The sequence below is a fragment of the Gigantopelta aegis genome, chromosome 3 (assembly GCF_016097555.1).
Source record: "Gigantopelta aegis isolate Gae_Host chromosome 3, Gae_host_genome, whole genome shotgun sequence".
Lineage (NCBI taxonomy): Eukaryota > Metazoa > Mollusca > Gastropoda > Neomphalida > Peltospiridae > Gigantopelta > Gigantopelta aegis.
Genome location: NC_054701.1, coordinates 19,736,014 through 19,759,830, shown reverse-complemented (window position 1 = coordinate 19,759,830; position 23,817 = coordinate 19,736,014). Strand labels below are relative to the sequence as shown.

The following is a 23,817-nucleotide window of genomic DNA, read 5'->3' as shown; positions in this document are numbered from 1 at the left end:
CACAGCACGAAAAACCGTCGTCCAAACACTGAGACAATCCAACGTTCCACCCACAGATATCATCCAAATAACGGGCACAAGAATAAACAGTCCATAAACATGCTGTTCAGGCCGAATGCGGAATTTCCCATTTTTACCTTCACAGGATAAAGCAGATATCCGACGTCACTAATTAGTTATTCTCTATTTTGTACACACCCGTTGGTCAGAACACCATGCGTTATTTTTGATAACACATGGGTTGTTGAAGTACTGTCGTTTGAAGCAGAATCTTTTGTTATCGCTACGCATGTAGGCACGCATTAGGCCCGCAGGAACCAGGGGACCCCTACTTGACGAACATTTACATTTGTTTTCCTACTCTGTAAAATAAAGATAAAAATGTGGCTTGTGCCCTCCATCCGACACGTACACAATAGAAAGTTTGTTTTGTTTAACGACACCACTAGAGCACATTGATTGGTTAATCATCGGCTATTGGATGTCAAACATATAGTATTAAATTAACATTTAGACCTAGGTATATTAGGTATACAATAAATAAACTACAAAGCTTATTTTATTTACCACCGATGTTCCAAACTTCACGAAACACGAATACGTCTACTTACGGAAAGAATATTCTATATTTTTTCAGTTACAGTACCTGAAATAAAACATGTTTCAACCAATTAACGGAAAAAACATGGATGTAAAACGAATCCATTCAAGTAAGCAAAAGTGTAACACTTTACAGTTAACAGGAAATGGTGATAGTTCTAACTCCGTTCAGGCGCATACATTTGTAAAAATAACCTTTCCACGTAATTTTTAATTTTTAAAGCTACTACATGATAAAATATATGGGTGGTTTTTTTTAAAACTAGTCACAATTGACGAACACTTTCTTTAATATATTTTTAAAGGCATTCAGTCACGGATTTAGTGGGCCTTCTTATCTCTCAAAATATGGATTATAAATAAAAAGTACATTAATTTGGAATACCAAACCTGAACTCACGATTTGTTTTATTTTTTTAAATTTTAGTTTATATATATATATATATATATATATATATATATATATATGTATTATTTATTTATTTTCTAAAGGAGCTACCGTACACAGGACCAAAGTCGGTCTAGACTGATGCGGGCGAAGTTTACAAGGGTGTGACGAGACACGCTCCCTGGACAATTATCAGGAGTGGGGGGGGGGGGGGGGGGGGGGGGGGGGGGGGGGGGGGGGGGGGGGGGGGGGGGGGGGGGAAAATTTGCTTAAGCCGGCGTTTATATATATTTGTTTTTAATTCGGGGGGGGGGGGAGGGGACGGCAGGATTTATCTATTATACTTGTTTTGGTGGGGGGTTTTGTTGTTGGGGTTTTTTTTACGGAGCTACAAAACACAGTACCACTGCAGGCGCGTGTGCAGAGATTTTATCAGGGGAGGGTTTCTAGACTGAAGCGAGCGAAGTTTTCGGTAGTGTTGAGTCGAGACATGCTCCACCGGAAAAAAACAAATATTGTGCGAGCCTGCACCGACAGCAATACATTGTGGCGCAATATACATTGGGTGGTGCTTAATTAATTCCCGGGTTTATAGATGGGAACTCTTTACTATGCGTGTAAATCAGCGTTTTTGTTACCCGGATAATATTAACATCAATTCTGTAGCAATTACAATCATACTTAACTTTTGTTATACATTACAGTTTGTACGTAATACAAAAATAACCATATTTGGCACATAAGTGACACACAAAACGTATGGAACTCATTTGGGAAATGTATGACACTCCCGCTTTTACAATAATCTATATATATTTGCATCTTGTTGTCTCATTCTCAAACAAACAACACAAAAACCATGAGACAAACATTAAAAAAAGTCCGTAACTCTAGATTCTAAATCGACAAGATTCCGTATCCATATCGTAATAATTCTGTAGCACTTTCAATGTTTATAATAATCAAATTTAGTCATAAACAAGATATTTCTGTCATAATTGCGGTATCTACTTCGAAATACAATATATACATATATACATATATACATTTCGTTAAATATTTTAAACTAATAATAATTTACAAAACCCCTAATTTTCATAAATAAATACAATTAATGCATTCATCGTGCATTCCGACGTCAAAATATACATATTATGCTAAACTTTATGTAATTATTTTTTTATGTGCATTACACTTGTTTCCTTTTAGACTTCATTGTTAATTATTAACTTAAAGAGACACACCCTAGTTACGGCTAGTTGTTAACCATTACGGCGTTGTTTTTCGCTATTAAACCCATTTTTTCACAAATAAAATTGCACTTTACTTACCGTTTATTATTTAGAATATACATTTCCATTCACCTGAAGTGTTTTTTTGGTAATCCTGGTTTTTGTAATACCACAAAATGCATTTTTCGTATTTCATAAATCGCACGCACGTCTGAGAAAAAACAGTTGAGCAGACAAGGTCTAATCTATTTTTAGGGGGGATATTTCTATTTCAATGTCACAGACGTTGGTATATCACGTGACCGTTATCATTTTGGTTCGGTTTGTTTTCTCGTGTACGGTTCGCGCAATCAACATCCGATTTGTTGTTGTTCATTTGTGAGATTTTTCTTCACACTTCGTGAACATTTTCAGTAACAATAAAGTTCAGACAAGTAAGTGTCTCAATACAAAACGTTACAAAAACCCTTAAAACCAATAATTTTGCTAAGTCTTACGATATCTGGAGAGGGGATACAACCAGGACAGAACAGTTGGAACATGTCCAGGAGATGTGAAAGAAACGCACCCCAAGTCTGTGAAATTTGTCGTGACGTAGGCATTGTTGTGCTTCGAGCGACATCTACCGGTGACATCAGAATACTAACTTTCAAAATTATTTCAAGCAATTGGGACATGGGGATTCCCATGGTATTTATCGATATAAAACCTGCTTTTTCACTCCATTTGATAAAAACGTGATCTAAGTGTGTTACAGGTTTGTAGATTAACCAAATTATAATTTATTTTCGCTGGATGGAACTAGGGTGTGCGGCTTTAAATGAGTTTTAGGGTTTTTTTGTTTGTTTGGTTTGTTGTTGTTTTTTTGTCTTCTCCGCACCCGGGTAAAGCGCCCATTGGTAAAGCGCACGCTTGATGCGCGGTCGGTTTGGGATCGATCCCCGTCTCGTTCCAGCCAGTCTACCACGACTGGTATATCAAAGACCGTGGTATGTGCTATCCTGTCTGTGGGATGATGCATATAAAAGATCCCTTGCTACTAATGGAAAAATGTAGCGGGTTTCCTCTCTAAGACTATATGTCATAATTACCAAATGTTTGACATTCAATAGCCGATGATTAATAAATCAATGTGCTCTAGTGGTGTCTTTAAGCAAAACAAACTTTCTTCTCCGCGCACTGTCTTCAATTTGACTCTAATCAGTCAAAATGTCAAAACTCCGTATGAAAAATCATCAAAACGCCGAACCTAAAAATCGTCCAAAGTCCACTCCCGCAATTAAGCTGTGTCCTAACTGGACACCTGCGACGCGATCGATTTTTTTTTTTTTTTAGAAACCATTAATTTCAAATACTGTATCTTTGAACTGCCGAGACGAAGCCTGCCTGCTAGGCTGCGGCTGCTGACTGTTTGATGTCCTCATTCATGCCCAGGTACCCAGGTAGCAGAGAGTGGTCGACCTGGAAGCGGCGCCATAGAGAAGGATCCAGGTCCTCCATCACAGACTTGGTCCAGTCTGCATAAGTGGTTCGCTTGGTGACGCGGACCGGTGGCTTGAGCATTTCCAGCATCGTCTGCTGCAACTCCGGTGACTTCTGCCCCCTGGCTGTGATGTCAGCCAGCACGCAATCCTACTCCGCAGTCGACTTCTTTGTTGATTTCTTGGGGCGCATGTCCATCAGTGCTAAGTCCCCGCGGTGGACGGCTGGACCGGCTGGACCTCATCCCCGTCATCATTCCCCGGGTCTCCGAGAGCAGCAACCGCCGCAGCTGCCTTGTCCTTGATCTGCAAAAATAAATAAAGTTTGTTTTGTTTAACGACACCACTAGAACACATTGATTTATTAATCATCGGCTGTTGGATGTCAAACATATGGTCATTTTGACACAGTCACAGAGATGAAACCCGCTACATTTTTTTCCATTAGTAGCAAGGGATCTTTTATATGCACCATCCCACAGACAGGATAGTACATACCACGGTCGTGGTGTTGATCTGCAAAGACAAAAACAAAAACGAAGGTAAGTAAAAGGTAATTAAATATAATTTCATATACATTTATAGACAATTATTTCACAATTTTAAAACTTTACAAATTTACACTTTTACAATTTTTACAATTTTTCAATTTTACGATAACCTGAAAATGATATTTAATTATTGACTTACACTGACCACTGTGCGACGCTGTACTTCATATATATGGGGTTTAGGAAAGCAAAGTGTGCCAACACCCACTTATCGCTCCTTGATCAGACTACTACTTCAGAAGGCGGCCGTACTTCGTCCTGAGAGACCTGTACCAAATCTGCAAGGTCTCACTGGTCTTCCCATCTCTGCCGCCTTGTCATCCCAGAGCTTATCCTTCCTTTGTTTGTTTAGGTGTTCAGTTTCTTGTTATACAGGCAATAATTTTCCTGTATCCACTCAGTCATTGCTTCCTTCTCTGCCGGAGTGAGGTCTGTGGTCTTCTTGGCCTTCTTTACTTTGATAAGGGCGGCTGGGCTGGCATATGTAGAGGATGACTCAGCTGCACTACTCTCCTCTGGAGGGTCTTCATCATGGGAGCTGTGAGCAGACTCAGATGGGGAAGGACTGGGCGACCGTGGAGACTGTGATGGAGACGGCCTTCCTCGACCCCTGCCTCATCCCCTGGACACTGGAACCTTCCATTTGGCGGTGGACTTCTTGGTTGTTAAAGGCAAAGCCCTCAGGTCAGGTCAGATCAGGTCAGAGAGTTTAACGTGCACATTCAGAGCAAGCTGCTGTAGCGCACGCCTGTCCTGGGCGCAGGTGTCGGCCTCAGCCGGTTCATCCGTTTCTATTTTTTCTCGCGCGACACTAGCGACACATATATATTAATCAATCAGACTAGTTATACTTGGCGATTCCAACTGTCGAAGACAATGTCAAAATTATCGTTATAGTCGCATCTGGTATCATTGATTTTACGTGTGCGGTTAGGATACAGCTTTATTAAATACCTGTGAGAGATAACGGAGTTTACTAACAAAATCGTACGTCACATTTTGAAATACCATTTTCCTTGACAAAGCTGGTATATAAAATCTAACGCGATTGACCAACAGCACACTAAGGAAGAATGGGGTCAACACACTGTGGCGTAAGATTTTGTACATTTCTTATTGAAAGCAGTGCCGAGTTCAGCCAGACCGAGCAGAAAAACGTTCGCCAAACTTCATAATAAAACCATATGACCGACTTGTAACACTGAGGTATGATTCTACTGACGTCTGCAGTGACCACTACACAGGGCGTTTTCCACAGATTACATACATACCTAAATGCGCTACGGTAATGATCACATGGGTGTGGCTTCTCTTTGTGGCGATGTTAGACGGATGAATTCTCCAGTAAAATAACTCCTCGGGAGTGGCTGTCCTCCTATAGACGAGGCACTAGGTAGAGCTTCGTCAAAATCAACCACTATTTGACAAATACCTATTCGACTCTGCATTGTGTAGAGATACGGCCTTGATCACGCATTACGGTCTTGATGACATATTACGGTTTAGGGGCTGGACGTAGTCCAGTGGTAAAGCGCTCGCTTGATGCACGGTCGGTCTAGGATAGATCCCCATTCGTGAGCCCATTGGGCTATTTCTCGTTCCAGCCAGTGCAACAGGACTGGTATTTCAATGGCCGTAGTTTGCGCTATCCTGCCTGTGGGATGGTCTATATAAAAGATTCCTTGCTACTAATGGGAAATGTAGCAGCTTTCCTCTCTAAGACTGTCAAAATTACAATATGTTTGACACCCACAAATAGCCGATTATTAATAAAGCATAGTGCTCTAGTGGTGTCGTTAAACAAAACAAACTTTTGTATTACGGTTTTGTCGTTCAGATTTATGTTTATCTAGCAAACAATTCACAAAACAACATTACACACAGGCATCTCTCGGTGGCGCAGTGGTTAAGCCATCGGACTGGCTAGTCAGTACAGGGTTCCCAGCCCGGTACCGGTGTAAACGGAATGCTAAAACCCACTCTTAGTCATTGATATTTCTATTAATTGATAAACATTAATGAAAACCATTTAACATATTTGTTTATCGATGGTATGGTTTGTTGGGACTAAGATATCATAGAGGCTAGAGTCTGATATGTCATATGTTAGACCAAATTATTTTTTAAAATGAGCAAACTTGACAAAGCAGGCACATTTCAGTAAGCTATGCAGGGGAGAGGGTCCAACCCAGAGCGAGTTCTTTAGGACTCAATGGGTAGGTGTAAGGCCACTACACCCTCTTCTCTCTTACTAACCACTAACCAACTAACCTACTGTCCTGGACAGACATTAGAAGAAGTTTACTCACTGAGCGCTGACCTAATGTGGCTTCGAGGTGAAGTCAACGCCAGGTGACGCCACACGAAAATAGGGTCCTACATGAAAAAGGAAACCAGTCTAGCAAGTCGTTTTTGTACACAATTAAAAATAACAAATAACATCAAAATACAGCGTATTCAACTTGCATTAATTACGAAACGAAATAAAAATAAGTAGAAACTGATGTGCAGATCGAAAAAAAATTCTATTTCTTGTTTGTTGTACCATAAGCTTAATATACGTAGGTAAGGTGTGTACATGTTGTACGGTTTTTCGTGACTAACATTAATTCGGACCAACTGCAAAATGGGAGTAAAATTATTATTTTGTATTAATATTTTTTTCAGACGTGATAATCATTGTGGAGTACAATGTCTGTGAATTTACATAAAACTTTATTATGACTTTTTAAAACAAATTATCGTCAATGGCTCGAGTACCAGACGTTTCGACTCCAAGTCAGTTCGCCTCCAACTATTTGTCGGTTCGCCCCACCCCCAATATTAATGTTAGACAGTAAAGATGACATTGATTAATATACATGGGTGTTAGTGATCACATGACCTATTTTACCTACAAATGTAGTCATTGGGTTTTTTTCCCTTATTGATATTTTAAAAAAGGATACACCAAAACCCCAAGTGGGGGCGAACAGGATTTGTTTTGTTGGGGATGAACATATTTGACATATTTGAGGGGGGGGGGGGGGCAAATTTTATTATCAGTCTTCAAACTTACCTGGATGCTGTGAATGCCTTTTAAGTTTAAATTTATTTTTGCTTTATGACACCACTAGAGCACATTGATAAATTAATCAGCTATTGGATGTCAACCATTTGGTAATTGACGGTTTTCCATTAGCAGCATTATTGCTAAGTATACACTTCTCAACACAGGACAGCAAATATCATGAGGTTTTACATACCAGTCATGGGTCACAGTTTGGGACAATATACATTCACACCACTAATAACTATACTTTAATGTTTTTATAAAACATTTTGTCACCTTTCCTCCTCTCCATTTAATAAATAAAATGTTTCACTTAAAGTGTTTTTTGGAATACAGATTGCATGAAACAATATGGGCCAATTCATAAGCGTAGCCCCTAAGCCCCCCCCCCCCCCCCCCCCCCCCCCCCCCCCCCCCCCCCCCCCCCCCCCCCAGTTGTGATAAATTTATCTATTCGGGCAAAAATTGTCTGGCCATTCGGGCAAGGATGGACTTGATGTCACATGTCATTCGGGCAAGTTCAACCCCCCCCCCCCCCCCCCCAACTAAAACAAATGTCCCGTATGCCTATGTGCCAATTCATGGTATGGTAAACTGAGATGTCTTGTTAAGAAAAACGATACCCAGGGCTTTCGATTGCAACTAAGCCAAGGTATTAAATGCTGTGCCCAAAATAAACATACCAAATTAAAGCGGCAGTATCCGGAATATTTTTATTATTTAAGCATATAGAACAGAAAATCCAATTACGTTTGGTGCATATGTGACCCCGCACTCCGCATTGGTTTCATTACGCTGGCTTATCCAGGTCAAAAACAAAGCCAGTATTTCAAAAGTGGGACACTTTTGACGGGCTCCTACCGATCTCGGTTTTCATTGGCTTATCACAAGTGTGGAATTCCCCAACAAGAGATCACGTGAGTTTTCGCAATTTTTGAACAAATTTAACTGTCTTGATTGAGGGGTCGTCTCATAGCTCCAAAACATATTTATATCCATAGAGGAATGGTACAACGCCTTTCCAGGGGTGAGTGGCTGTGGGATTTGCCTTGAAATTTTGACAGTGGCCAGCTGTTGGCATACGCGTTACATGTAAGGAGGTGTTACTAATTACGTAACGCTCTAGGGGTAGAGGAAGCGGGTACTGTGTTCAATTTACGCAACATTTTTCAATACTATATGTTATTTTTATTCATTACTTAGACCTAAAAAGGTGTTTTTGGAAATGCGCGGTCAGTCTAGGATCGATCCCCATCGGCGGGTATATAAAAGACCGTGGTATGTGATATCCTGTCTGTTGGATGGTACATATAAACGATCCCTTGCTAAAAACAAATGTAGCGGGTTTCTAAGGCGCGTGTGCAGGGATTTCAGCGGGGTTGGGGTTATAGACTGTGTTGAGCGAAGTTTATATGGGACCACGCTCCCCCAGAAAATACATTTCAATTTATTTTTAAGCTTGGGCAAGTAAGGGTTTCGACCTCCAATACCCTCCCCCTGCACATGCACCCGATTCATCTGTAAGATTATATGTCAAAATTACCAAATGTTAGACATCCAACAGCAGATGGAAGGAAGGAAGGATAGGATACACATTTTATTTACGGTTGTATGGCGTCGGATGATTATTAAATCAATATGCACTAACTTTGATGTCGTTAAACACCCCCCCCCCCCCTCCCCCCTCCTAACTTTACCCTTTCCAAACGAAAGAATATTTATTTGAGTTTGTCGATTTTAGCACGTAAAATTAAGAGGTGAAAACGTTTATCGTCTACTTTAGTATATTTTATTTTTAAAATATACCGGCCTCGGTGGCGTCGTGGCAGGCCATCGGTCTACAGGCTGGTAGGTACTGGGTTCGGATCCCAGTCGAGGCATGGGATTTTTAATCCAGATACCGACTCCAAACCCTGAGTGAGTGCTCCGCAAGGCTCAATGGGTAGGTGTAAACCACTTGCACCGACCAGTGATCCATAACTGGTTCAACAAAGGCCATGGTTTGTGCTATCCTGCCTGTGGGAAGCGCAAATAAAAGATCCCTTGCTGCCTGTCGTAAAAAGAGTAGCCTATGTGGCGACAGCGGGTTTCCTCTAAAAACAGTGTCAGAATGACCATATGTTTGACGTCCAATAGCCGATGATAAGATAAAAAATCAATGTGCTCTAGCGGCGTCGTTAAATAAAACAAACTTTACTTTTTTTTTTTTTTAAATATTTACATATTTAATGTGTTAGTATACAAACTAAACTATGAAAGTTCAACAAACACTTTATAAAATATTAATTCTGAAATAGGAAGGTACGATTGTCGATAATACGTTGTCAAGATCAAACCGGTTTTAACGAAAGACTAGTACTGTATCCTCAACTGAACGTTCTTCGTACAGCGCAAGATTTCTCTTTTAATTTTTTGAGACAAACCCTACAATTTGAAATCTGCAAACGCACGTGTTAAATAAAACTGACAACAGGCTGTCGTTTGTGCTTTGCCAAGCTTTGGCGGCACAGGCGACGAATCAAGCGTATATTTTTGACGATCTCCGTTCATAGCGAACACACGAGTTTTTTAAAAGTGCATTTGAGCTTGTATTTCATATTTGTACATGATGTTATAATATGATAACCAGAGACTGCAACTTTAAATACAAACATGCTAACCTCAAAACAGTTTACTTCAAAACCACTGAAATATTTTGCTTGAATTAGATTAAAATAACTTTAATGCAATATAACCCTTCAGCAGCAGGAAACAATATATATATATATTGTGCCCAAATTAGTGAGATCTAAAGCCCTGAGTACCAGTGCCACTAATGCAACAGCTGTGAAGGGTGAACTATTTTCACATGAATTCTATTTAGTCATCAACATATTTTGGGTGGGTGGGGTTTTGGGGTTTTTTTTACATCTGTCACCATGTTATGTTATATATACAGTACATAACAGAAACAAATGTCGACAAGCAATCCATAGTTTCGCAGTGTATTTATCCCCAGCAATAACTATCCAGGTCTTCCATCTGCTCACCCCTCCCTCTCTTTCCTTCTTCTCTATCTCCCCCCCCCCCCCCCCCAGATCAAAGCCAATTAATGTCAATGAATTTGTGGGTTTTTTTTGGGGGGGATAGGGGGTATGAACCCAAATGTATGTAAACAAAGCATTTATAAATGTCTAAAAATATAAAACCAACAACATGCAAAGCATCATAATTTAGAAATATAAATCACAATTATGTAAAACAAACCCCCAAAAACCTTTGCAAGTTCCAAGTACAGTGATATTCACTTGTATCTCACAACTTCAACATCTGACACATTGACACTGGTTACTTTTTTTTTTTACTAAGGAACAATCATCATGAAACATAAAAAACTTTGTTTTATCATCTGAATACGAATCTGGCACTTTTCTTATTGTTTCCATTTCGTAGTCTGCTTGTCCTGTCCCAACAAGACACTAAATCAGGTTCTATCCATAAAAACAAGCATGGAATGGCTTCTAGCTTCAGTCTTTAAGGAACCGTACTAGTTCTGTACATGAAATGCAAAATTCAATTATAATACAAATGTATTCATGTAGCTAAGCTTAATATGTTTTGCACTTATTTTTAAATCAACAAATAGGAAACAACAGGAATGTCTGTTTAAAGAGCCTCCGCAGATCCTATAGTATAGGTACTTTAGGACTTAGTATTTGACATACATGTATGGTATTTTTGGCACTTGGACTAGTGAGAAAAGAAACTTGCAGCTTTTACACAGCCAAACATCTATCAAATGTACACAAAATAATATTAAAATAATATTTGGGTGGAGGGGGTGTTATTGGGTTATTGTTCCTTTTCTTTCCTTATTTATAAATCTTTAAAAAATGTGAAATGACTCTGGCAAACTGGTAACAAGGGCAAAACAACATCATAAAAGATGTTATAAAAATATAACATTATAATTTATATAGTATAATACTATTACTGGAATCAGTATAAAGATGTCGGGGGGAGGTGGGGGGGGGGGGGAGATGATTCTGTGCAAACAAATATAATATATGTATATCCTACCAGTAATTTGAAGAAAAAAACCCACAATAACACCCCCACTATCCAAATATTATTTTAAATTTTGTATTATTATATGCATGGTATACATGTATGTAAGGTTATATGGTTAAGGACAACACAGATAATGAAAGAGGAAACCTGCTTCCACCACACAATAGGCTATTCTTTCTGATGGGCAGCAAGCAATCTTTTATATATGCAGTATCCCACAGACAGGATGGTATATATCACAGCCTTTGTTACACCAGTTGTGGAGCATTGGATAGAATGAAAAATAGCCCAATGGACCCATTGCGGAAATCAATATTAAACCTACCACACATTAGGTGATTGCCTTACCACTGGTCTATGTCTTGGCTCTACGAGTATATAAAATATTGAGAGGCTTCGTATTACGCAAAGATTAATTGTAGGATTGATTAATTAAATGTGTACTTATAACTGACAAGTAGGCTAGACCTAAATAATGTAAAAGTGGTGAAAAAATAGCACATGCAAACTTATAATATCAGTGATAGAGATAGTGTACCTTTAAGCAAAAAGAAAAAATTCATATCATCGTGTTATTAATATTTTATATTTTAGCATTACCTAAATTATATTCTAACATAATCTACAGAAGCAAATAGTAAAATAACAATTCAGTAGGACTTCCATGTTTTATAATCTTCTGTCACAGAATATATGCAGTCTGTAAAAACAAAAAACACTGACGGTCGACTTTCAAGTGTCATTTGTCTTATCTCATAGCAACAATCGTCTTTCGTTTTACAATATCTTGTCACTTGGAAAGTTTCCTTCTTCTGTGGTATTGAGGAACACAAAAACACGAAGAAGGCATTATTTATAGAACTTTTTACAAATGTTATAGACGCAAAGTCGTTTATTTCCTTGTTTTTCATAGTGTCACGTGGGACCCTGTTGTTGCGTAACGCCACCTATTGAGGAGTTGGCGCACCTCGAACGCCCATTAAATTCAATGGTTAAGTAACGCTTTAACACTGGTTTTTTCACTGTCAACACCATTTTCATTTTAATAAAACGGCGATCGCGAGCCAGATCGCTCAGAATATGGAACTTTGACAATTTTTCTACCCGAAAATAGTTTTGTTATATTTTTCTGATTGATTTTTCCACCGTCATTTTTCATATTTTAAATCGTTTAAATTCCATTCCTAATGGAAAAGCTTGAGGATTCCCTGCTAGAATCGGGGACTCGAAGGGATTCCCCGTGTCAAGCATTTTGACAGGAGGCGGTTTCATCCCAGTTCGCTAGCCAATTAATGGCTGAGATACTTGCCGAGCTATCAGTGTAAATATTTTTTTGATTGGTGCAGATTATAATCCGTCATTTTTTAATTGAAAAAAGTGAAGTTTACGAACTTTCTTATTCTCAGCGCATGCTCACTCCATATGTCTGCTGTTGCGACCTTAGTGAAAACGTCAAAGTTTGTAAACAAATGTATCAATTTCTCGAGTTTATGGGCTCTTATGACTTTGGGACTGATTATAGATTATGCTAAATGTGTAATATTTGTAATTTTTGTCTTATAAACGACACGAAGGTGTTTTTTGTGTGTCTTTTGTCCGGTAAACATCTGACATGCGTGGGCTGTACCATTGCTGCTGATGCAAGGTGTAGACGAGTTGTGTTCTGTGCATTTCGTGGGCCTATACCACAAACAGCTAGCAGTCTTGAGTAGGTTTTTTCCTTTATTATTTTAGTTTGGATCGACGTTTTGGAAATAACAAAACTCATTTTTTCTGTGAATTTAAATAAAATTATTTAAAAAATTAAAAAAATAGCGAAAGATTTTTTTTTTTTTTTTTTTAGACAATTTTCGATTTTTGAGCAATTTTCCACGGTCATTTTCATAACCATAGCAACCACAAACTTCAATTAAAATTACTATGTTGTATACATATCTTACAATTTAAGGTGGTTGTATTTTGAAGATTTTGATGAAAACGCGATATTTGACATTTTGTGTGAAATTCATGAAACTCAACCCTCCTAAATTGACAAATTTTAATATGTTGTATGAATTCTTTATTTATTGTAAAGGAGTAAACATATACTATTATACTATAAATTTCGTTAAAAACAAATCCTTTTTTTTTTTTTTCTTGATTATTTTAGTTTGGGACGACATATAGTCAGAAAAGGAAAAAAGTTTTGGAAATTTTAAAAAAGAACTATTGTTTCTTTTAATTTAAATTAAATTATTTCAAAAATTAAAAAAATAGCGAATATGTTTTTTTTTAGAAGTAAAGTTATTGCTGAAAACGTAGGTGCCGATTGCCGTGACGCGAACGATAGTGAAGTGTGTGCAAGAGTCAGGTGAACTATAATTATTTCAGTTTGCATGTCAGTCTGAAAGAAAGAACAAACTAATTGTAAACTGAAATAAACAAAATAAAACATTATGTACAGATTAAAATGTCCCTGTACACAAACAATCAACTACGAGTGTCAACGTGCAGTAGTATTGTCCTGTAGTGCACAGGTAAATATTGTATGATTACACCTTCTCTGTATGGTCTAGTCCGGCTCGGTCACAGACAGTCAAATAACTACTCAAAAGAATTTAAGGGTCAAAAATGTATAACCAAATAAGTTTCAGAGTGTATTAGATTGATGATGTAAACTACACCAAAATTTTTATTTATTGTTCCATATTTACAAAAAAACACAAATAAACGTCACTGTATACAAGAAAGTCACATGACATGCTGTCAAAGTTGAAGGTTGTCAAAAATGGATTTTACACATTAGAACATTCGTTTAATAGTGTGTGAATCCACCCCTGGCGCGAATACACTCGACACATTGTTGCCTCATGCTGTTGATCAGACGTCTGAAGAACTCTTGGGGAATGGCCTGCCACTCTGCCATAAGAAGTTGACCCAGATCATGAAGGTTGGCCGGAGGGGCATGGTTATCCCGAACTCTCCTGCCTAATTCGTCCCAGGCGTGTTCTATTGGGGCTAAGTGAGGCGAATATGCTGGCCAATCCATCCTGCGATACCTTGTTGTCTGAGAAAGTCCGTTACCACCCTGACGCGGTGGGGTCTGGCATTGTCATCCTGCAGAACTGCCCCGCCGCCAATCTGCTGAAGGCCTGGGAGAACCAACGGCCGGATAATGTCATTCAGATAGCGGATTCCATTCAGATTGCCATCCACCACATAGAGGGGGGTCCTGTGGTGGATAGAGATGCCGCCCCACACCATGACGCTGCCACCACCGAACCGGTGACGTTGTCTAACGTTAACATCAGCGAAGCGCTCCCCAGGACGTCTGTAGACACGAACCCGGCCGTCGTTGAACTGGAGACTAAACCTGGACTCATCAGTGAACATCACTCGACCCCACTGAATACGTTGCCACCGCAGATGAAGCGTGCACCAGTGACGTCTTGCCGTTCTGTGACGTGGTAGGAGTGGTGGTCGAACAGCCTGGCGACGGCAGCGTAGATTATTGGCTCTCAGACGATTGCGTATGGTTGATCAGACACTCGAGTTCCAGTCGCAGTCCGCAGATTGTCACGTAATCGGCGTGCAGTGGTTGTGCGTTGACGTAGAGCCATATTGGTGATGTAGCGGTCCTCTCTATTTGTAGTGCTTCGGGGTCTTCCCGAACGTGGACGATTTCGAACAGAATTCGTTGCTTGGTACCGTTGCCACAGTCGGCCAACGACACTCTGACTGACACCAAGTCTCAGAGCAACATTTCTTTGCGTATTGCCATCCTGAAGCCAAGCAATAGCCCTTCCTCGATCTTCGATAATCAGTTGAAGTTGTACCATTGTCGAATTTGGAGTGTGCACCGTACACGAACGCAAGCTCCAATTATACGGAAATTCAGCAGTGGGAACATGGAATACACGTGCAAAGCGTACAAATGAAGCGCTTTGTGAAAAAGCAAGTTATGGGCACTTAGCAGACCTTTCGCTTTCGCCCTAATTTACGTGCAAATGTAAGCATGTTTTCGCCATTAGAACTAGTCGACAGTGTCAATGACAGTGGATTTTAATTCATTTATGGGTTGCTTAGACCCACTTTCGTCAAAATGGAACAATACCATGCGTGACATTATGGTCTAGCTAATATAATTGACATTCAGAAAATAATGTCGAAAATATCGTCTGACCCTTAAATTCTTTTGAGTAGTATATATAAAAAAGATTTTTAGACGGATGCGTGTCATAAATGATTTTTTAATCTAACAATAGACCGCCACGTCATCAAACTTCTTCTAATGCAGCCCGGATAACTGATATGTGTGCCCAGGACATCGTGTTTGAACCTTAATTGGATATAAGCACGAAAATAAGTTGCAATGAACACACAGGCAAACATTATTACGCTGATTCTCGTGGGAACGTTTCGAGTGGTGTCTTTATCAACGGACGGGTGATCCGATTACTCATGCGTGACGACAAGCTAGTTCAGAAAAAGCCATGGACTTCGCCGGTAGCCATTGTGTTGATGTTCTAATTCTGGCATAGTGGACGTTCCGTGCTGACTATATGTATACAACCAAAGTTTCGGTGAAATACCATTGTACGTTTATTCTTACTGGATGTTTCATATCATATTTCATTACTTGAAGCACTAATAGTGTGCGCTCCGTGCTGGCTATATGGATACAACCAATTTTTTGTGTGAAATGCCAGTGTACGTTTACTCTAACTGGACGTGTGGTATCGTTTTTATTGCTTGGTGTACGTTCCGTGGTCGCTATATGCACACAACTAAGTTTTGGTGAAATACCAGTGTACGTTTATTCTTACTGGACATAATTGCGATAGCGTATTTATCGCTTAGTGTACGTTCTGCTGTGACCAAATGATACAACCAGTGTTTTGGTGAAATATACCCATGTGCTCTATCCGGAAGTATGTAGGTTTTTCAATCGGATTTTTTTTTTTTTTTTTTTGGGGGGGGGGGGAGGCTTCATTTTATGATGAAGTGGCTTTATCTAAAACTTATTAATATGGGACTGAAAATGAAGAACCTCTTGAACGGTTGTTTTTTGGGAATATGTGTGATAGGATTTACTTTTATTGTGATCAGCTATGTTTATATTCATAATATTGAGACTCGTTTACCCGTCTATTTTCACTCTAATATTCTGACGGGTCCAGGCAGCAGCAGACGTCACATTACGGGAAAAAAATTTGCGTATCTAAAGGAATCAGCAAATGTTTCTCAGTCAGTAGAAAGAGATGCTCACCGCAATGTGTCTCAGTCAGTAGAAAGAGATGCTCATCGCAATGTGTCTCAGTCAGTAGAAAGAGATGCTCATCGCAATGTGTCTCAGTCAGTAGAAAGAGATGCTCATCGCAATGTGTCTCAGTCAGTAGAAAGAGATGCTCATCGCAATGTGTCTCAGCGTCCGAGTGTCCCGGAATCAGCAGTGTATTCTGATAGATGTGATCTTAGTACAGACTGGGGAAGAAACCGGACACGTGATCATTTAAATCTCACATCTCAAGTCTGGGTCGCGACTCACACGACGACGGACATTTTTGTTTATTCTGCGTATTACGACGTCAACGCCGACAAGATTGCGTTCATCAGAGTCATAGGCGTCGGTTTGACGTCGGCGAAACATCACGTGATATGTCTTGTACAGTGGTCTGCTGATTCCACGTGTTTGGAAGATCGACCTGCCACTGTGGAAATTATGCCAGAAAACCAGAATAAAAAGTAAGGATATACATATTATACATGTATTTATTTTATTTAACCCGCTACTTTAGAAATCATATCAGAAAATCAGTTCTAATAAAAAGTAAGGGTATACTTGTTACTCGTGCCACTCTAGAAATTGTCAGAAAATCACAACAGAAAGAAAGGATATACATATTACTCGTGTACTTCAATAAACAACAACAACAATACTAATAATAATGTTTTTGATGATGATGATGATGATGATGATGATGATGATGATGATGATGATGGTGGTGGTGGTGATGATGATGATGATGGGCCGTTAGATACCTCACACACCAGAGGTTATTCATATTTTGAACTATAACTAGCATACAGGTATAGCCATAAATAAATGTTTAAAAATGTAACATTAGATAGGCGTCGGACTTTTGCCGGAGGTGGGGGGGGGGGGGGGGGGGTAAATTGGAGGGACCAGTTATTAAGTATATATATATATATATATATATAAAATCACCCCTCACGACATTGTAACATCGTTTATAATTTAAGATATGTTCTAAATGCTTAAATATTTAGCTTTAAATTTAAATTTTATAATATATTATACTTAGTGACATATTCTGAATAATATATATTTCTTACTAAATACTGTAGAGGTGTAATGAATACATATAGTGGCGAATACGATACATATCACGAATATGAGATGACGAATACGAATACTAGTAAGTGTTCACGTCCATGAATACAAAAGTGAAAAGGTTTTGTAGAAAGGAAGAACAGTATTTATTTATTTTTAAAAATAAAAACGCATTAATCATGGGTCTTTCTATTGTCTAGTCCAGAATCACGTTCTTTTTAAGGAACACTAACATTTCCATGTTTTCACAAGGAAAGTGCAGTTCTCTGTTTTGTTACCACATCCCCAGCGGTGATGAACACGCGTTCGGATGAATAGTAGATGTTTGGCTATATGGCTCAAATGAGGACAAAACACACTGTGATGTTTCCACTATGCAAAAAGGCAGTCATTAACCCAGTCGGGTCCTCTGCATTAAATATTTTTATTTCATCCTAGATTATTTGAATTTTTGGCTATATTTTGCTTTAATAAGCTATTTAACCACATGTATATTGAAGTTATATTGAATACACTAACAAAATACGCCCTCATGTTAGGAACGTAACTCATATGGCTGGTTGAACAAAGTTATGCGACGTCCTACAGTTTTTTGGATTTTTCTTTTTTTTTAACAAGCGAAATCAAAGTACAGGCAGGATACCAGTCCAATGCATTGAATAAAAAAGGATCGGTCTATGCGTTTGATCTAATACAAAAAGGTCAGGGCATTATCAAAATAATCGAATCGGTATTGTATTTTGGTTAGAGTGAGTACAGTTAGCATTACATACATGTATTCCGTTCAGATAGTGACGAATCCAACTACGATACAGATTACTGTTCGGTTCACCGAATATTCGAGTATATTGTTACACCCCTACTAAATAGCCATTTCATGTTGTACATGGAGAATAATACATGAGTGGCCGTTAGATACCATTTATCTTACTGAGTTGTTTTAAAATGTATCTAACGAGCGAAAGCGAGTTGGATACGGTTTTAAACAACGAGTTGTAAGATAAATGGTATCTAACAGACACGAATGTATTGTTATATTTGTTACATATCCCCAAACATCAGGTTTTAAGCGTCATTTGGTAGGTGAACTGCGGGACAACCATGCCTTTAGGTGGGTGTGATACTGACAGGGTTATGTTGCAGTCAAAAGTTCAAAACACGCGCAGGTGTTTGATTACCGGATGATAAAAATAAACTACAATTTGTTTTTCTCAAATTCTAAAATTATCAATAAAATAAGTACAAGTCATCAACTAATCAAAATATTACCGATCTAATGCATATTTGCCAGTAATAATATCGGCCGTCGCGTATAGTTATTATTAGTGAAGTAATAACTATATGCGACTAGTTTCAGAAATTTAAGAATTTAAAATAAAAAGTAGTTTATTTGTATCATCTGGTAATCAAGCACCTGTGTAAAACAGTTACAGTCAAACCTGTATTAAGTAGCCACCAAAGTGAGTATCAACAACTTTTAAGATAGGTGGCTGTATATCATGTTGTGAGATTTGTAGAAATATAAATGTGACCTCTTTAAGTTAAATTTTTAAAAAGTTTGTTTGTTTCGTGTAACGACACCACTAGAACACATTGATTTATTAATCATCGGCTACTAGATGTCAAACATTTGGTAATTTTGACATATAGTTTTAGAGAGAAAACTCGCTACATTTTCCCATTAATAGCAAGGGATCTTTTAAATATTATGCACCATCCCACATACCACGGTCTTGTGCACAAGTCGTTCCTGTCATGAACAGAACTCTCTGGCGACGTCAGGCGTGCTTGAACAGTTCTGATGGAAGCACGCCAAAAATGACCCACACCCACACTCCCACAAGTCGTGGTACCCTGACTGGAACAAAATACTGAAAGGGAAATGATGTGGCATCACCATTTCTTTCATTGTTATTATCTATATAAGTAAACCGGCCTCGGTGGCGTCGTGGCAGGCCATCGGTCTACAGGCTGGTAGGTACTGGGTTCGGATCCCAGTCGAGGCATGGGATTTTTAATCCAGATACCGACTCCAAACCCTGAGTGAGTGCTCCGCAAGGCTCAATGGGTAGGTGTAAACCACTTGCACCGACCAGTGATCCATAACTGGTTCAACAAAGGCCATGGTTTGTGCTATCCTGCCTGTGGGAAGCGCAAATAAAAGATCCCTTGCTGCCTGTCGTAAAGAAGAGTAGCCTATGTGGCGACAGCGGGTTTCCTCTAAAAACCGTGTCAGTATGACCATATGTTTGACGTCCAATAGCCGATGATAAGATTAAAAATCAATGTGCTCTAGTGGCGTCGTTAAATAAAACAAACTTTACTTTACTTTTACTATATAAGTATGTTTGTGGTGTTCTGACAATTATTATTTTTATCTCTGTGCTACATGTTTGTGGGGATTAAAATATAAATCATTACATGATCTGTTATTTAGTCCTAGATTTACGTTTACGTGCAAAACTAGGCTTACGATGTTTTGTTAAACTGGTCGTACGCATTGGTTTAAACACTGCAACTTCCAATAGCCGATGATTAATAAATCAATGTGCTTTTGTGGTGTCGTTAAACAAAACAAACTTTAACTGTCCATTGTATTGTTTATAAAATATTTGTTTTGTTTTTCTTCTCAGATATGCTGCGTTATATGTCATGTGCAAACTGAACGAGTCAAAGAACAGGAAGCCATATTCTGTGACAATAACTGGACACAATTGTACCCAGCTGAAAAACAGATTGCTAGTCAATTACCCAGAACCACATCGCTTCAACATCACAATCTGTCTTTCTTGCATTCATTCAAAATACAATGACGAAACAGAAACCATCCAGTCCATAGAAATAGACCAAATATTAGGTGCTGAACATTTTGTTGTCTATAATTATTCAGTAGGAGCTGAAGTAAATAAAGTGTTCAACTATTATTCCAGTCAAGGGATTTTGGATACAAGAGCCTGGAATTTACCCAAAACAGAAATTCATTATTTTGGGCAATTGGCAGCGATTAGCGACTGTATGTATTCAAACAGAGGAAGATCGAAGTATGTAATTGTGAAGGATCTAGATGAAATTCTCGTTCCATACAAAGACAAAACTCTACCTCCCCTCATCAGCAGGATGATGAAAAAGAAACCATCGGCAGCTACCATCATGTTTCGACACACGGTTTTTCAGAAAACCTGGCCAGATGAAGTGAAAGGCTTCAACAATTCTCAAAGAGCAAGTCGGTTCAAGCTTTACTCGTTGTTGAAGATATGGCGGGAAAAGTATATATGGGTTTCGAAAAAGAAATGTAAGACTGTTTTCTTGCCCGAAAGAGTAGAAATTCCAGGAGTCCATTTTTCTTGGAAGACACGAAAAGGTTTTGTTGAGACGGAAGTCCCGTTAAAAGAAGGTTTGGTCCATCATTACAGACAATGGCCAATAATCGTAAAGAACGGCAAAATTAAAGAAACATTTGTGAGGATCTATAGTAAGCAGCTGATAGACAACTATCAAAGGACGTTTAATCTCGTACATAACATATCTAGCATATCTATTACATCAAAACCCTAGCAGTGATATTTTATGTGCATAGGCTTGGTTATTCTCGGTAAATTCTTCAGATAGTATGTACATGAATGAACGAACGAACGAACGAATGTTTAACGAGACCTCAAAATTCACATCGGCCGATGGTTTTTCAAACAAAGGTAAATATATACAAATATTATCAAAGGCTGTGGTATGCTTCTGTTCGGTAGGTGTAGTCATTTCGGTAGCTGGTTTTGTCTCCCACTTTAGACCAAGCGTCGTTAATATAAACAAATATATTTTGTTCTTTCTTTTATACAGAGTAATTTAATGTCCAGCGTACGTGGTATGCGACATCGTGACCAACAAACAAAACATCGTGATCTGAAACTGCACGATGTCACTACAGTATTTATTATACAAGTGGATACTTAATAACCGAGCTACACAATGGATTTAAGTCAACTATTTTTATTGCTGGAAAGAGAACATAATAGGCAACTTTGCAATGTCACGATGAGTGATGTTATTTGTTCACATTGTTGATATTGTTCAGGCACTTAAGCGGCCATTGGTGGCCATTCAGTTGATCGTGACAGACGTTACAAAAATGTCAATTGTTTGTAACATCAGACACGGTCGATTAAATGGCCACTAAAATATACTGAAAACCGACTGTGAATTGTGTGTGTGGGCGTGCGCGCTCGTTTTTGTATGTGTATGTAGCATCAGTAAATGAGTAAAGTATGCTTATCTGATATGAACCTGTGGGGCGGGACGTAGCCCAGTAGTAAAGCGCTCGCCTGATGCGCTGTCGGTCTGGGATCGATCCCCATCGGTTCACCCATTAGGCTATTTCTTGTTCCAGTCTGTGCACTAAGACTAGCTGGAACGAGAAATAGCCTAATGGGCCCACCGACGAGGAACGGTCCCAGACCGACCGCGCATCAGGCGAGCGCTTTACCACTGGACTACGTCCCGCCCATTAGCTAGATGTTACTGTTAATAAAGAATCAGAGGAAAGCAAAACTTCAACATCAAAGGCCGTGGTATGTGCTATCCTCTCTGTGGGATAGTGCATATAAAAGATCCCTTGCTGCTAATTGAAAATAGTAGCCCATGAAGTGGCGACAGCGGGTTTCCTCTCTCAATATCTGTGTGATCCTTAACCATATAAACGTAACTAAAATGTGTTGGGTGCGTCGTTAAATAAAACATGTCCTTCCTTCCTCAACACAATTTAAACTATTGTTATCTGGCGTGTGACTGGAGGTTAGTTAAACACGTCGTTTAGAGAGTGAGGAAGGAAACCCGCTGTCACCACACATGCTACTCCTGACGAAGAGATGCCAACAGAACAGTGTTCGTCTCCGACGTTCCCTGTACAAGTTTTTACAAACGTTATACAATACTCATTTCTTTTCATTTATAGTTATTTTCGTGATTATAACCAAGTGAGATTCAAGCAATACTCATCACCAGTGAGGTATAAAGTAATTAACCATATACTGACGATTCCACTACACGCATTACTCAGCAGATTTATATACTAGTGTGCGTGCGTGCATGCGTGCGTGTATGTGCATTAGACTCCCAGTGATAGAACTCACTGCCTATGTATGTTACTTGCACTTTCCGCTACTTCCCAAATAAGCTTGGCGGGACAGCTGAAATCTACATATGGATGCGAAACAAAAATTAAAGTTTTGTTTTGTTTAACGACACCACTAGAGCGCATTGATTAATCAGTCAGCGGTTATTGGTTGTCAAACATTTGGTAATTCTGACTCGTAGTCATCAGAGGAAACCCGCTACATATTTCGTAATGCACCAAGGGATCTTTTATATGCACTTTCCCATAGACAGGACATACCAAGACCGTTGATATACCAGTCATGGTGCACTGGCTGCTGTATTTCCACGTTGTTAACAATGTTCATTGCAAAGGAAATTAAGAACCTACATCATCAACTTGTTACTTCTGTTATTTATTTAACATTTCTGTAAAACAATAAAAGGAACAACTACACTGTGTTAATATCTTACCAATATATATATAGTGATTGCAGGATATATATATATATATATATATATATATATATATATATATATATATATATATATATAAAATTCACTTAACAAAATTATTGTATCTGAGTACAAAACAAACAAACAAACAAATACATAACTAATTAAAATCCCATTTACCGGTAAGCCAGAATTTTAAACTTGAATCATGTCTCGTGCATTGTGACAATTGGCTGTCAGCATATAGAGGATACTCACCAAGTGTCTTGTGATATCATAATTTATCAGCACGAGTTGATAAAAGTATGAGTTTTATACTTTTATCAACGAGTGCTGGTAAATTATGATATCACAAGACACGGGGGGGGGGGGGGGGGGGGGGTGGTGGTATTCTTTTTATCATCCATTATCATTCTTTCCATTTGCGACAATTGTAAACAGTCAGTAATGTGGGTTGAATGTCATTATATTTAGCAACGATAGACTCGTTAACAGAACGACAGTGGCGTGACGTCACTAATGATAGCGTGGAAACATACACAGTGACATAATAAAAATAAGCGATATCTCCTAGGAGAATATCACAGG

The 23,817-nt window shown here is 38.8% G+C and overlaps 1 protein-coding gene across 1 annotated transcript; it reads left to right on the top strand.

Moving 5' to 3' along the window:
* The first annotated feature begins 15,615 nt into the window (after positions 1–15,615).
* Positions 15,616–23,228, top strand: LOC121367657. The gene is made up of 2 exons (XM_041491955.1): positions 15,616–17,078; positions 20,322–23,228. The coding sequence occupies exons 1-2, from the start codon at positions 16,330–16,332 to the stop codon at positions 21,241–21,243; spliced, it is 1,671 nt and encodes a 556-aa protein (XP_041347889.1). The 5' UTR covers positions 15,616–16,329; the 3' UTR covers positions 21,244–23,228.
* Positions 23,229–23,817: the final 589 nt, after the last annotated feature.